At 40.0% G+C, this 14,774-nt stretch overlaps 1 protein-coding gene across 1 annotated transcript; it reads left to right on the forward strand.

Annotated features, from left to right (window-relative positions):
- Positions 1-1,287: 1,287 nt before the first annotated feature.
- On the forward strand, positions 1,288-4,645 carry mrps23 (mitochondrial ribosomal protein S23). Its single transcript, XM_063906289.1, has 5 exons — positions 1,288-1,488; positions 2,479-2,658; positions 2,848-2,925; positions 3,215-3,338; positions 4,120-4,645. Exons 1-5 carry the CDS (start codon positions 1,445-1,447, stop codon positions 4,237-4,239), a joined length of 546 nt encoding a protein of 181 aa, XP_063762359.1. The 5' UTR covers positions 1,288-1,444; the 3' UTR covers positions 4,240-4,645.
- The last annotated feature ends 10,129 nt before the right edge of the window (positions 4,646-14,774 follow it).

The raw sequence follows: 14,774 nt of genomic DNA on the forward strand, positions 1-14,774 counted from the left end.
CCCTCTCTGTACACCACCCTCTTACGTACTGACATTCCTCAACTCAACCTGGCCCTACCAGCCAGCCTGTCCCACGGCTCCAAAACCCTCCCTGTTGTGGAACCTGAAAAGTCACCTGGTGACTCTCTAACTCTCTGTTTCAGAGTTTCTCAGAGCCCATCACAAAACCTGTATGATGGGCCAAATCATTCAAGGTAAAGAATAACAAATGGCAGAAAATGAATCCTTCATTTTGCAGGTGGTGTGGTTTATTTCCTTGTTTGATAGTGAAGTCCTGTTGAGCCATGGCCCACATGCAGTAGTTTTATCTGCAGTCAGCTGATGAGGAGAGTTTAAAGTTCACTTTCACTCTTTCTTTTTTTCCCTCACTGCAATAATCCTTTCTGTGCTGCCTTTATTATCACACTGTGTTCTGTACTCAGAGTAACAAAGAAAAGCATTTCTAAAGAGGCAGAGAGATTCCCTTCATTGTTATCCAGAGAGGCATTTTGTGGTAGGGTTACAGATAATGGTATTCTTTTTCATGTTTGTTTTGGAATGCCCTCTAATGTATGTTTAGTTATCTTTAAAAAATGCTTTGCATGCACAATAGCTTGGTTTGGTATAAGTTAGTATAATATCCCTTAACTACAATACTGTTTTTTCATTTCCAATCATTATATTCACAAACTGTTCAAAAATACAGTTCAATCATAACATATGTTCCAAATATTTCAAATGGGACAGCCCAAAAAAGTCATAAATTATTTACAACGTATACTAACATATCTCAAATTAGAGTGACCTCACATATTATACAGATACATGTATTAGCTCAAAACACCCAACACTAAATTGCTTATAAACTAAGCTTACCTAATCTCAACTACTTAATTGTATATGTAGTGTGTGTGTGTGTGTATGTGTGTGTGTGTGTGTGTGTGTGTGTGTGTGTGTGTGTGTGTGTGTGTGTGTGTGTGTGTGTGTGTGTGTGTGTGTGTGTGTGTGTGTGTGTGTGTGTGTGTGTGTGGATAATCATTACATTACATTACATTACATGTCATTTAATGTTTATTAAGTGACTCACACGCCCTTACTGTAAATGCCTGTCCTGCTTACGAGAGCAGTTTGGGGTTGAGTATCTTTCCCAGGGGTCATGCTGACTACAGGGGATGGGGATCAAAGTCTGAGCAACAGCCTTAAATATATTTTCTCTCTCTCTCTCCATGTGTGTTTGTTGTTGTTTTTTATAAATAATAATTCAGATACCATTGTACTACACATCCAGTAGGTGGTGCTATGCACTTTAAAAGTTGTTTTTGATCTACCTATATAGCCATAGAAGAAGTAGGAAAGGACGAAGAAGAACACTATTTCAAAAATAAAAAAGATCCCACCGGAGATCTAGTTGTGTATGTAGACAATTCAATGTTACAGTTGTAAAGCTGTCAGTAAACAAACACAAATGGCGGGCAGCAGACTGGAGAGGTTTGGAACCGTTTACTCCCGGTAAGAGATCGGCCATTTACCCTGTGCTATAAGCGTGTGGAAGCTAGGTAGCTAACACTATTAGCCATATCCTTGACCCATAGAAAGCCATCTTATCAAGAGCAATGTTGTCTGAAGTTTGATTTAGCACAGATGCAGTTTGGGTCATGGTTATAAAACATAATACACGCTGTTTCATTGAGCACATTCGGGTTTTTGCAGTCAGTGTAAAGTATAATCTGCTGTCCTTCGGCAGCGGTGTTAAGTTTATTCAGCAGGAATTACATCCGGACATTAATGCTGCTGAGGGAACACGGACTGTGAATAAATATGTAAGAAACAGTGCCAAAAGAGGCAAATGATAAAATAATTAGGTTGAAGAACATGTCAGGTCACAGGAGTTTAAGGATACAGGGTGATGACATCATATCCATGCGACCAAGACTGCAGTCATGTTGGTGTTTAAAAACATGGTTTAAAAGTGGTCAGAAACCTCCTTTAAACTTAAACTTATCCCTTTTACTGCTCAATACAATGACAAATCTGGGTTTAAATAATAAAAAATCACAGAAAGACAAGAATTCAATTGTCACCATCAATACAGGTGTTACAACGAACGGAATGTAACCGAATTGTCTTATTCATTTTCTTTTATGTCACTATATTTAGTTGGATAAAAATAACACTTAATATTGCTTGGCAAATATTACATTTATTGAAGGGTTAATTCATTGATGTTAAGTGCTACAGTGTTTATGTGATATGAAAAAACACTATCACAAATGAAGATGTATGTCTGAATAATTTGTGTCATGAATGAATTTATTTAAGGTAAAAAAAAGGGAAAGTTGTGTAAGCATCTCTTCGTGTCATTTGTATTAAGCTATTAAAAAAAAAGGACAATATTTGTCCTTAGTTGGCCTGATTAGTGACAATGTCAGAAAATATGGCTATTTATGGTACTAGATTTTCTACTCATTTAATTCACTATTTAACTCCATTTTCCCTCAGGGTTCGAGATCTTATGCGCTCTGGGGTCATAAAGCCATCACAGAAACCCATCTGGTTCGACGTATACGAGGCGTTTCCACCCAAGAAGGAGCCACTCTACGTGAAGCCACACACCAGGACCGCCACTAAGAAGCAGGAACCAGTGCCTGAAATCTTTTACAGAGAGGACGAAATCAGAGCGTAAGTCAAGTCCTCACAGTAGCGAAAAGCAGCAATGCTTCCATACCACCGACATGCTCTTTTTGTTAATGTTGTGAAAAGAAAAAGTGAATCAATGTTTTATCAGAGACTCTGTCCACTGATTTTCTATACAAAAAAATAATAAATGTTTTTAATTAATGAAGGCCATACATGCTTTTTGTCTTTCAGGAAGTTCTTTGAGCATTATGGGTCGGGTTATCGGTCCTTTTTGCTTCACAAGCCAGACTTTGTTTCTACATCTCAGAGGTAGGTTTTCCCCCTTCTGGTTAATTCTGTAATTATCATTTGAAAGTGATTTATAAGAAAACATAACATGCATGAAGTAACTTTCAGGTCATAAAAGGGGTTTCAAATATTAAGTGTCTAAAGAATCTGGTTGTTTATGTTTCTATGTAATGCCAGAATCTATGGTGTAATTGTGAAGTGTAAGGTTGAAAAAATGTATGAGTAACATAAAAACGACAACTGCATGCTACACAATAACCATATTGTTTCCATGCCTGTGTTATTAAGTGTTTGTAATTCTCTCACGCAGGTTCGTAGACAAGTACATGGAGTTAAAGAGCCGCGGTGAGTTGGAGGAGGCCGCTCTGTTTGAGGAGACTGGGAAGGCATTACTCGCAGAAGGCATCACGCTGAAAAAGAGAGGAGCTCCCTCTGTAAGAGTCCTTCCTTAAAGTACTAACTAATTGTGTTTTCAGACCTGACAAACCACATTTTCCCCCACATTAAGTGCATGAGTTTGATCGGGGCATCAATTGTGTTAACTCATGTACCTCAAACTAGATGCACCAAAGAGGAGGCGGGGCTTATCCATGTAGATACCACATATACCATAGATCAAGTTGATAAAAGCTAGGCTAGGCTAAGCTACAGTCCAGACCCAAAATAAAAACGTGTCATACACAAAAAAAATGATATTTTTTTCCAGATTTTTGATTCACCAACATGAGTATGATAGAGGTGACAGGAGGATAATCTCCACACAATTAACACTTGCAAATTACGGGAATTTAGTTTCATTAACATCATATGCTCTGGAATTTGCAACACCATTGCGAATTTGTGTCTATTGGTGTCTTTGCATTGACTTGATATGTAATTATGCCACATTAAAATGTTGCTTAGCATCCAGTGTGGAAGCAGCATAAGGCAGCCACCGAAACACAATGAATTACAACCTCATCCTTCAAGGGAAGAGAATAAAGCCTTTGAATCCTTTGAAGGACAGTAGACATCCAGTGTGATACTGCAGTTAATAAAGAATTTTATTGTTCAAACAATTACCCAATCATAATTTTACACTGTGCGTCACTTCTGTGTGGAATAGCTAATCCTAACACGAAGATGGGTACCGTACCCAATTTCTGAGGAATACTTAATTTTCATTAATGCTGCGCCGGATGAGCACATGCTTACAGTTCTGCCTTTTTCCTGCAGGTGTCAGCAGAGTCCAGGGAGTCGAGGCTAACAGACATGTCAGCGGAGGAGCAGACAGTCGGGGCTGGCAGCGAGGAGACTACAGACACTGCAGACACCACAAACACACACACAACATAGACCTCAGCAGATATGATGTTTGACTTTGAGAAACTCTGGCTCTGCTGCTCGTCTGAAAGTGATGTTCATTTGGGGAAACGGCTTTATCCGCCGCAGCTGTGGGTGTCAGCTTCATGTTTCCTAAACTAAGGTGACTTTCCACAGGACACTGCGCCACCAGCAGGATGCCGTTAGTCTAAGATCAATGGATCTTTAAATCCTGTGGTTGGAAATAGTCCAAGCACATGTTATATTTGTTTATATATGTATGTGTTTAATCATGTAACTGTGAAATGAAAGATACAATTAAAGCGACTTTGCTAGCATGTTGGATTCACTCTTTCACTTCATTCAGCTGTGAAAGGTTAAAAGAATGCATGGCTTTTAATGATTTTTTAATATGTAATAAAGATGAAACTAAAAAGTTCTCACATTATTATTATTATGTATTTCGAACAATGTCACAGTGTTGAAATGTGATCAATTAGACAGTGTCAATCTAGGGTCTGAGGTAACAACACATTATGTCTCCCCTTTTATCAGAGGAACAACACAGTTGCACCTGGTTGATCATGTTTAGTCTTTATTGCTAAAAAAAACTCAGTCCGCATTTTTTAAGCCCACTTTCGAAAAACGTTTTGAAAAAGACTAGATATTGCAAATATCTTTGAGGCATAAAGACTTACGAGAGGAAGACAGTCATTTGAGGCGTATACAAGATAACATATAAAGATAATGTGTACTGAGCATTATTTAAAAAAAATAATATAGATAGAAACAATGTACAAAAAATACCCATAGGCCATACTGTAGGTCGCCGTAAAAAAACAAATCCATTAGAATCCAGGCTAAGATTTAAACTGTTAAACTACAGAATATCATTCGCACCTTTTAAGGTCACACAACAGACGGTTGCCAGTAAATGTTCTTTAATATTTAACATGTTTGGACACACAAAACACAACTTATTTTCTTTACACAAAAATATCAGCAGATGAAATTGCATGCTTTTTTCTTCATTCACAGTATATTCAAATATACCGGTCTCGATAAAGCGATGCACATTTGTTGGGTCCTTGCGATATCTCCTCATCATGTAGATGGAGCCTTAAAGCACAATAATTACATGCCACTGACTTTAAATGACAGCTGTAATATTACGTGGAGGGCAGACAGTGCACAATGTGAATGATCATGTGTCTTTGTTTTCCACCTTTGTGTAGTGTGGGTCCTCTCCACCTTATGTCCAGAACTAATGTTTAAGATGAGGATACCCCCTTATTTGATAGGTTGACTTTTTATATAAGGGTCCCTGCTCCTATAAAGTTAGTTCCGGACATCAGGGATTATCCTTATATAACGTTACGTTTCGGGGAGACCCTTACCCTAACCCACCCTTAAATTAAAAAATTAATTTGTTTTTTAGATGAGGGCCACCCCCTCATCTAAAAAACAAATCAAACAGTAGCTTTTTAGATAAGGCTCCCTCTTATATAATTATTATTATTTTTTTACTTTTGAGGGGTTGCACAGACTGGAAAAGGGTTATAATGAAGCCTTCAGTCAACCTGCTTAGAGCGGCGTGTCACAGTCAGCTGAGTTACTGACTAATGCACACTTAGAGACAGTGGAACATAAAGAGGACATGTGGTCAAGGATCTTGGGGCTCATGCGGTCTTTAAGCCCTAAGTATTCCTGTACAAATGATGAGATATCGATTTGGCTGAGAAAGCTGCAGGCTGAGGAGGCACTACAGAGAAAATGTCCGTGATCAGTCCGCTAGGGGGAAGCAGAGACACACTTATACCTCAAAATCAGAAATCAGAGTTGTTTTATTTGTCCCACAGCTGGGAAATGTAAAGGTAATAAGGTACTTGGAGCTTGGCATTATTAGCGAGACACTCTAAACACCCGGGCCTGTGATTCTGCAATCAACCTATTCTTGTTCAAATTCACGTAATAATAGACTACAAGATGCAGTACACGAAGAAGAAAAAGATGAACCTTTGTTAATACGCCTAGGGGGAAATTCAGTTTTCACATGCATATATTAACCAGGGGGACTGACTGACACCCCTCCAGCTACCAATTCACTACTTTTCTTTTTCTCTTTTTTGATCGGGACGTGAACCACTGAAGCCCCTACAGCCAAAGTTTCTATTCTATATCTTCTAATGTAAGTATTATTCAGAAAAGCCATGTAATGGAGTAAATGTACTTAAGTATTGCACTTATGCACAATTGAGGTACCTACCTGAGTATGTTCATCTAACCCTTCTCTATAATTCTAATACACTACATATTTGAGGGCAATATTGTACTTTTACTCCACTACATACACCTGAAGTATTATAAAGTTGTACTCGAGAAAATGTACATTCCACCGCTGTGTGTGTGTGTGTGTGTGTGTGTGTGTGTGTGTGTGTGTGTGTGTGTGTGTGTGTGTGTGTGTGTGTGGTGTGTAATGTTATACTGTTGCTGGATGAGATGTGTGTTCTCCTGACGTCCCTTCCAGCGGCCCTGTCCTCGCGGTGGCCCAGGTGCAGGAGAAATGAAACAATAAGAGGCGTGAAAGTGGTAAATTCACAGGAGTGGAACGGTCACTCATGGAGAGAGGTTTCAAGGGTAGGATTTGCAGTGTCACGCCCCCCCCCCCCAAACAGGCCCTGGATAACAGCAGACTGAATACATTGATGAGTCCCCATGACAACTGGAGAGGAACAAATGTCACGCTGCGCCTTGGATGACTGGCAGGCATCTGTCCCTTCACCCGACAACCACAGCCAGTCATGGCAAATACCACAGGATGCATTATGCAGATGCTACAGTCACAGCACTGCGTTCCACAGAGTGGGGTGGGGGGGTGGAGGGAGGGGTGTGGGGGGTGTAGACACAGTCAGAGGTCTCAGGGTTCTCAGCGATATGCCCTGAAAGTTGTTCTGCTCATCCAAGTGTGATTTCCAATCCGTCTTTACAAGTCATTTCATCTCATATTCAGACTTATTTTTTAATATCTAAAAAAAATCTGCCATTGGATTGAGATGAGTGTCAATGCAGTTTGCTCTTGTAAAAGTATTTCTGACTTGGAATGAGACACAAGACCACATATCGTTAAACCAAACATTTCAAAGTACACAACATAAAAACCTGGCTAGAGAATATAGAGTGATGGATGAAGGATGGAAGTCAGCATTTTACCCACTGCGGTTCCCTGATCTTGAAGCCAAACTTTTGATTAAGTGATTTTGGTTAGATGTGTGAAATAAGGTCTGTGGTAACACAAGCTTTTAAGTTGTTCATGTTTTGATTTCAACATAAATGTCCAAAGCTTCTATGTCTCATTAAAACAGTAGTTGCAAAAAAGCTAAAGGAGACTTCTAAACATAATCACGCTGAACTGGGGTCTGCCTTTAGCTTGGCGGTGTTGACGTGATGCTACCGTGTTGTACTTTGTTTATAGCCTAACGTTAGCTCTTTACTTCTGGCAATTGCGTTTACGCTTCAACTAATGGGACGAAGCCTGCAAGCTAAGCATTCAACTCGAGCATCAATGATACATTTGTACGGGAGGCACATTTACACCTCTGACAACCAACCAAACACTATCTCTTTAACTTACCGCTCTCTTGAAGCTGCCTAAAATGCCTGCCTCTGCCTCTGTCTCGCTAATGCTGCTGCAGTTTCCACGTTGCTGCTGCTCACCTGTGGGGGATAGATAGTTATCTAATCATCACTCAATGTTCTATATAAATCTGTGAAGTGATGAGGCCTGAGCCTAGATGCCAAACTCAAACTATATGCTGCTTTTGATAAACACATCAAGGAACATGTGAGTTGTCTGACTGAAATATGAAAGTGGTGTTAATATGTGGAGGTTGTGCTGCTGAACAAAACATTTAAGTTTAAATGTTTGTTTGCCACAGATCGTATTTACTGCAAAATTCCAAAATCCAACGTTTAAATTAAATTGCTGTTTGTCGAGGGTCGGCCTAAACACATCATCACTGCACCACTCCATTGGTGGGTATGTTTGGCCTGTTTTAGGATGACAAAACATACTATTACACTTTATGACTGAACACTTCCTTCTGATACACTCTAACATAAAATAAATACACCGGATCTCAACCAAACTTAATAACATTGAACATTTTGCAGGGCAAAGTGTTATACAGTGCTCACCCCCATCATCTTTACAAAAGCAACTTACATACATTTTGATTACGTAGACATGATTACGAAAGCATTCTTGGTATCTTGGCAAACCATTGACCCTCTTTCAATTTCACTTTAAAGCAACACTGCTGGCTGTTTGGATGTCCTTCGTCTATCTGGAGAACCATTCTAGACGGAAGTGAAGGAGCTGTCTGGGAAATTACTGAATTGATTAGCATTTGGTGGACCCCCTTTGAGTTGCTGGTCCAGACTCTGGTAGCGGTTGGTTCTGGAGAGGAGGCTGGAAGCATTGGGAGTTTGTTGCTGCCAGAGTATTGCTTGAGGCTGAGTACGGAAGAACAGATGTTGCTTTATTGTCGCTGCAATGAAAGGGAAAGCCTTACTTCCTCAGGTCCTTTTGGGCAGCACATCCAGCATAACACTTACTAATAACGATTCTGACCTGTATGACGTAGGGTAGATTCCTACACACACACCATACAAAAAGAAAAGAAACAGGGAAAAAAACAAGGCTAAACTAGAACGACTGACACAGCTATTTCAGGTATTCCTAAAACCTCCAGGATTACCATCGAAACCTTTTTGGTGTTCAATTTTTAGAATTTGTGTCACTGGACGTGAAATACATTATATTTTTTCCATTTCTTTCAATGAGTAACATTAAATATTGATGCCATCACAGGAAAGAGACAATGATAAAGGAGCCATTAATAATTATATCCTTAAATAAATAATGTTACCTCATCTGAATCCATCAGTGTTCTATCTTGCTGTCCTTTTGTTCATTTCCTCTGCCATCCACTTTTAGACACATCATCAATTGTTCAAGAGTTTCAGATTCTGTGATGATGATACAAGCATAATAGGTTTTAGGGAAAGAAATCCATTTTTTTTTTATCAATAATGATTTTGGCACTATTGTTGTCTATCCTGCTTTGATTTTTCACTTGTCTTCAAAGAACCGCAGACTTTGGGATGTGCGCTTTCCAAAGGCTTATTAACCTTTTTAAATGTCCATCGCCATATCGGAATAAAAATCCAGATCCTCAAAGAGTTTTGTCACATCTCTTTTCCTTTTGCCACCATCTACATGTGGCTTTGGTCTGTGGCTGGCGGCTGACCTGAGGTTGTCAGGGATAATCTTATCTGCCTATGGTTTAGGAGAGGAACAAAAGGAGCCTGGACACAGTGGAAGGTCTGACAGGCCGCTGGGCTGTCTCGTTACAAAGGCCGTTGCCATGACAATGATCAATGGAAGTTGCCTTGTATGACAGGGAGTCACGGGTGGACAGATAAATGTTGATGTGCCTGACAGATGATGGACGGTCTTCTGTTAGGGTATCCTCTGTGCATTTACTGTGGCCCGCCTCTGTGTATGATTTTTTATTTTTCAATGCTCTCGATTGTTTGATAAGACATACATTTTTGGGACAGTTTTAATGTTGATTAGAAAGCCTGTAAGTCTTATTTGTAGGCGCTTTGTAGGTGCTGATGCAACAGTGGGTGCTGGCTTCCCAGATCACTCCTACAGATGTGCATAACAAGTCCAAATTGACTTGGGTGTCAAGTCCCATCGAGCCCCTGCTTGTCATACACCACTGCATATATCATGATGAAGCAGATGAAACATTTCAGAGCTACTGCTGTATTGAAGCCGGATGTCTTTTCTTTCTAATCAATATTTAATGTAGGCTTTTACCAAGATCAGATTTCAACCTGACTATTTCCTTGAGAAGAAGTGCTATTAAAGGAAGGTATTTGGGAGTTACTGCACTTACAAGTACAGAGCCAACTTTACATTAGAACCAAACATGAGAAGAGGTGCATTAGTTTAGAAAAAGATTGGCAAAGATTTGATCCCACATGGTCTACCCTTGTTGACGTAGGCAGTCAGAGAGGATGGTAATTCTGAGGACTTGTCACTGAAACTCTTTAAGCTATTACACTTTTGATTACAGCCATAAACACTATATTTCTGATATACAGCTCCGGAAAAATTAAGACACCACTCTTTTCTCGCATGTGTGGCAGCCATTCCAGTGTTTGTTGAATTCCAACACAGAGAAATGTTGTCAGTAGTTTATAGAATACAACGAAAAACTCAACGACATACCTATAAATTGTATAACCAGAGAAACTGATAATGCTTCTGTGGTCTCTTCATTTTTCCCGGAGCTGTATGTTTTGGAGTACAGCTGATGAGTTTGTTAACAAAGCCCACTGTCAATTATTCTCCATCCCTCTTTCAGCTATTAGCCGTTAGCTACTTTAGCATCAAGTGAAGGTTTCTCTTCATCAAAAATAACATGGAATCGAAGCAGAGCAACTAGAGGACATAAAACAGTCAAGAAAACATTTTCTCGTCAATATATGATCATGTTTTGAAAGATAATCTTAGATCCATAAAGTCTTAAAGCACTTCTCCCTGGAGATTGTATGATGGTTTTTTTTCAGATAATGTATAATTATTTTAAAGTAATATTCACATTACTGTGGTCTGTATTTATTGTCATTTAAAAAAAAAATACAAGGCTGGTAGCAACAGTTTGCCGTGACGGTGTTAGTGGCAGTAGGACAAAAAAAGCAAAAAGCAAACGGTGGCTCTCAGTTCTTTTACTCTCAAAGTTGGTTAGCATCAAAACCACTCCAGGGATTTGCTACCTCCATTCTTTTGAAATAATCAATAAAACATGTGTCACTGCCAGTTAGACTACATAAATGGACATCGAAATGACATAGTATGAAGAATCACAGACCACACCTTCTCTACGATAAAGACCTGCTCATAGCCAAGCTTCAGGAGTCTGTGGAGAGCTCACTCCTGTGCTGGCTGATTGGAACCAATAATTAGTGTGCTTTGTGATAGCAGGTAGTATCAGGTGATAACACGGGGCTGATTTGAGTGTGTGTAATAAGATGAGTGGGATGCCTCATAGGTCTGGCTGAAATATTCCTCCACTGTGCAGCAAGAGACGGGGAGTGATGGGGAGCTGGATGTAATTGCTCCAGCATAGAGGCCCACACGGGACACGCAGACAGCCAGGCCCCGTAATCAACTGATGGAGACTCGTGCAGCAGGGTGCTTGAGAAGGGGCTGATTGAAATATTTCAGGACTATGTTCGTATATTTCTGAGAGCTTAAGTTCTGTGATATCATCTGCTTCAGTAAGGAGAACAATCCCTTTAAAAAACAGCGTAACAAAACCCTTACAGATTGAAGAGGGTACTGGGCGGTAGTCCATTACTAAAAATAATTAAATATATTTGTTGAATACATTTAAATGAACTAATTACCCTGAAAAAAAAAGTTGGTTAATCAATTGGGTAGAGCAAAAGCCAGTGAAAAGGAGGCAAAATCGGTGTGCTGTGGTCATACAGTATTTCCGAGCCTGAGATAAGACCCATGCAGTAGAGTTTCCATAGGCTATGGACAGGAGAGGGCTTTCTTAATTTTTTCTTAAACAGCATCGACTGGTGATGAAGGTGTGGATAACAGTTTCCAGATTATTGGGAGAAAAAAATGGTCTAATTATTAAAATGTTTCTGAGATGATAAAGCAGGATTAATATGACATGTTTGTCTAAGCTAAGGCTTGGATTGAAACCAAATTGGTATCCAGAAGATGTGGGCATACAGTATATCGAAAACTACTTGACACCATGCATCAATTGCATGCGGATGGTCACACGTTTTTGTCTGGGAAAACAGGCAAATTAAAGCTCAAAGTTCATGGGCATGTTCAGACTTGCAGTTTGCCCTTCATATTTTTGAAGTGTGCATGAAAACCAATAATTTCCCCCTGGGAGAAAAGTGTCCCTGTTGCAGGCATGTGCCGCGTCCTTTTGGTCAGTAATGTCGTGCAAACCCTGCCGCATACAAAGTGTACGATTTGTGTCTATTGCCCCTTTCCCACCAAAGCGGTTCGAGGGCCAGGCCACTTAACCACATTAATAAACAATGAAGCACTGCACTCTGGGAAAGAGTATAACGTTGGAGAAGTCGTTCTTTAATTGAATCTGGCTTCGTATGATCAATAGCAACATCAGATTCGACCCAACGCAGTACCACATTGTTGTTGTTGTTGTTGGCGTTGTTGAAAAAATCAGCAATGTAAACGATGATGTCATGACACAGCACCAGTCGGGTACTGGGCAGTGGAAACACAACTGAAGAAAATAAAAACCAGTTCCGAACCAGAAAAAGTACAAGCACTGAACCTAAATGGGAACTGGTTTGGTGGGAAAGGGGTTTATGAGTTGGCGCTGGATCTTATCTTCATCGACCTTCCTGATCTGTACTACTCTGTTTTCTGAGAATGGGCTCTCTGCTGCCTCTGAGGAGCTGCCTCCCTGTCTTCTCTTTTGGACCTTTCCGCTGCATTCGACACAACCACCATATCCTCCTTTATATCCTCCAAAAACTGGGTTTCTGCGGCCCTCAAACGGTCCCTAATAATATTCTAACTCAAAGACCTTACAGCTTACACTTACAGCGTGACTTGAAGAGGGTCAAAGTCAGAACCTTGTTAACTCCTCATGGGATCAGGGCCCTCTCCTTTTTTCTCTGTTAACCAATTCAATTGGATCTGTCATTTCTTTTCTTTGCTTCTCCAAGTTGACAATTAAAGCTGCCTTTTTACTCGAGTCTGAAGTTGAGGTGGTCGCACAAATCTCTACCTGTCTAGCTGATATCTCTCAGTGGACGTCTGCACATCACTTCTGTTGTTTCCCCCTTACTGAAATATCACAAATTCAATGGGGTAATGAATCAGAAAAAAAGGGGTTTCTAAATTAATTATGAATGATGATTCAAACCTTGCTTTATGCTTCTCTTTAAAGCCTGATTTGTTTAAATATATTGCTGTTGAAAAGCATCCATTTACTATGACCCTTTTTCAGAGATTCAGCTGACTCATATAGGTTTTGTGAATAATTAGGAAAAACAGTATGTGCATGTTTTTATAAGAAACTAATGTCACCATGAATAAAACAAACAGTCAGTATGACATTATCATTGACTGCTGATTGGTGAAAAGCAGGATCACAAAGAGCCTAGAGACCGGCTGACGGCTGGCTGCAGGAGTATGGTGACACTCAGAGCCCTAGTTATAATAAAAGCCTTCATACACATCCACAGCTACATGACAGAAGCAGCGTGCTTTAAATGAACACTGGAGAGCCCAAATGAGTTCTCAAGAGCCCTTCCTGCACCTGCAGTCATTTTTCAACCTTTTTTAATTGGTCCTCTTCAGTCAGCTGATGCCCGGTGTGAAAACTGAGTCGGCTGGGAGACAAGTCACAATGTAACCATGACTTCATTTTTACATAGAGGAAACCAAATGCATTTTAGTGCATATCTATTATAGCATTGCCCACTGTTAATACAGATGCTAAACACCATGTTTGAACTGACTCAATGTAGACACACAAAACAAGCCTAAATCAGACACTTATCTTTCTGTAGGCAGTGATGGATGGTTTGCTTGCTTGTCCAGGGGAGAGTTAAGATATGCTGTTCTCCCTTCCTTTTCAAACCAAGAGTAAAATATGTTTAATTTCTTTAGTTATAGTGTGTAAGCCCTACAGCCACTTTATGTGTATTGGCAACTATTCTGCTATGTTTGTTATTTGTTATTATTACACAGCTTGTTTGAACACTTGATTGGTCAATTTGGACATTCTCTAGTTTGCTAATGACCGCTGCTAAGGACCGCTGCTAAGGACCGCTGCTAAGGACCGCTGCTAAGGACCGCTGCTAAGGACGCTCTGATCAATGGACTATGTGCAGTCATATCCCTTGGCAGAACATGTTCGGACAATTTACGGTCAGCTGTGGCTAAAAAAAGAACACATTAGTTCTCCTCCATTAGAAAACACAGTGGAATTCTGTTTGAATATTCATTTTTCTATTTGTCGAGAGCACAGAACTTTGGATTCATGGTCGCTAAACCAACCCAAACAAAGGAAAGAATAAGTGAACAAGAACAGGAAGACAAGCAAGAGAAGGAAAAAGGTTAGAAGACTCAGAGAAATCAGCAGAAGAAGACAGACAGGAGGAGGGAACACAGTATGGGTGCTTAAAGGCTGGTTAATGGAAAATAAACTTTGAACAGATTTGGACAGTTATGAAACCTGGTACAGTGCTGTCATCGTTCCCTTAGTTCTAGCCATCGCAATGCAGTATAACCAAGCCCACAGGAAGTATCAGTATATCAGTTACCCAGTACAAACACTTGAATAGGTCCTGGAGCTGGTTGGAGGTGAGGCTTTATTAAAACACAAGTGTGAATGCTCTGTGGGCTCAATGGATGCAGAGATGATCCGGATATTTTTGCTTCCGAGAGTCAGGCCTTTTTGGGTACATATGTCACTAAGCAACTC

This window comes from Eleginops maclovinus, chromosome 18 (assembly GCF_036324505.1).
Source record: "Eleginops maclovinus isolate JMC-PN-2008 ecotype Puerto Natales chromosome 18, JC_Emac_rtc_rv5, whole genome shotgun sequence".
NCBI lineage: Eukaryota > Metazoa > Chordata > Actinopteri > Perciformes > Eleginopidae > Eleginops > Eleginops maclovinus.

Bases quoted from the DNA above. Each gene is read 5' to 3' on its own strand.
- mrps23 (XM_063906289.1), top strand. From the start codon at position 1,445: ATGGCGGGCAGCAGACTGGAGAGGTTTGGAACCGTTTACTCCCG. The intron at 1,489-2,478 runs GTAAGAGATCGG...ATTTTCCCTCAG, and splicing joins TTTGGAACCGTTTACTCCCG to GGTTCGAGATCTTATGCGCT. The intron at 2,926-3,214 runs GTAGGTTTTCCC...TCTCTCACGCAG, and splicing joins TTTGTTTCTACATCTCAGAG to GTTCGTAGACAAGTACATGG.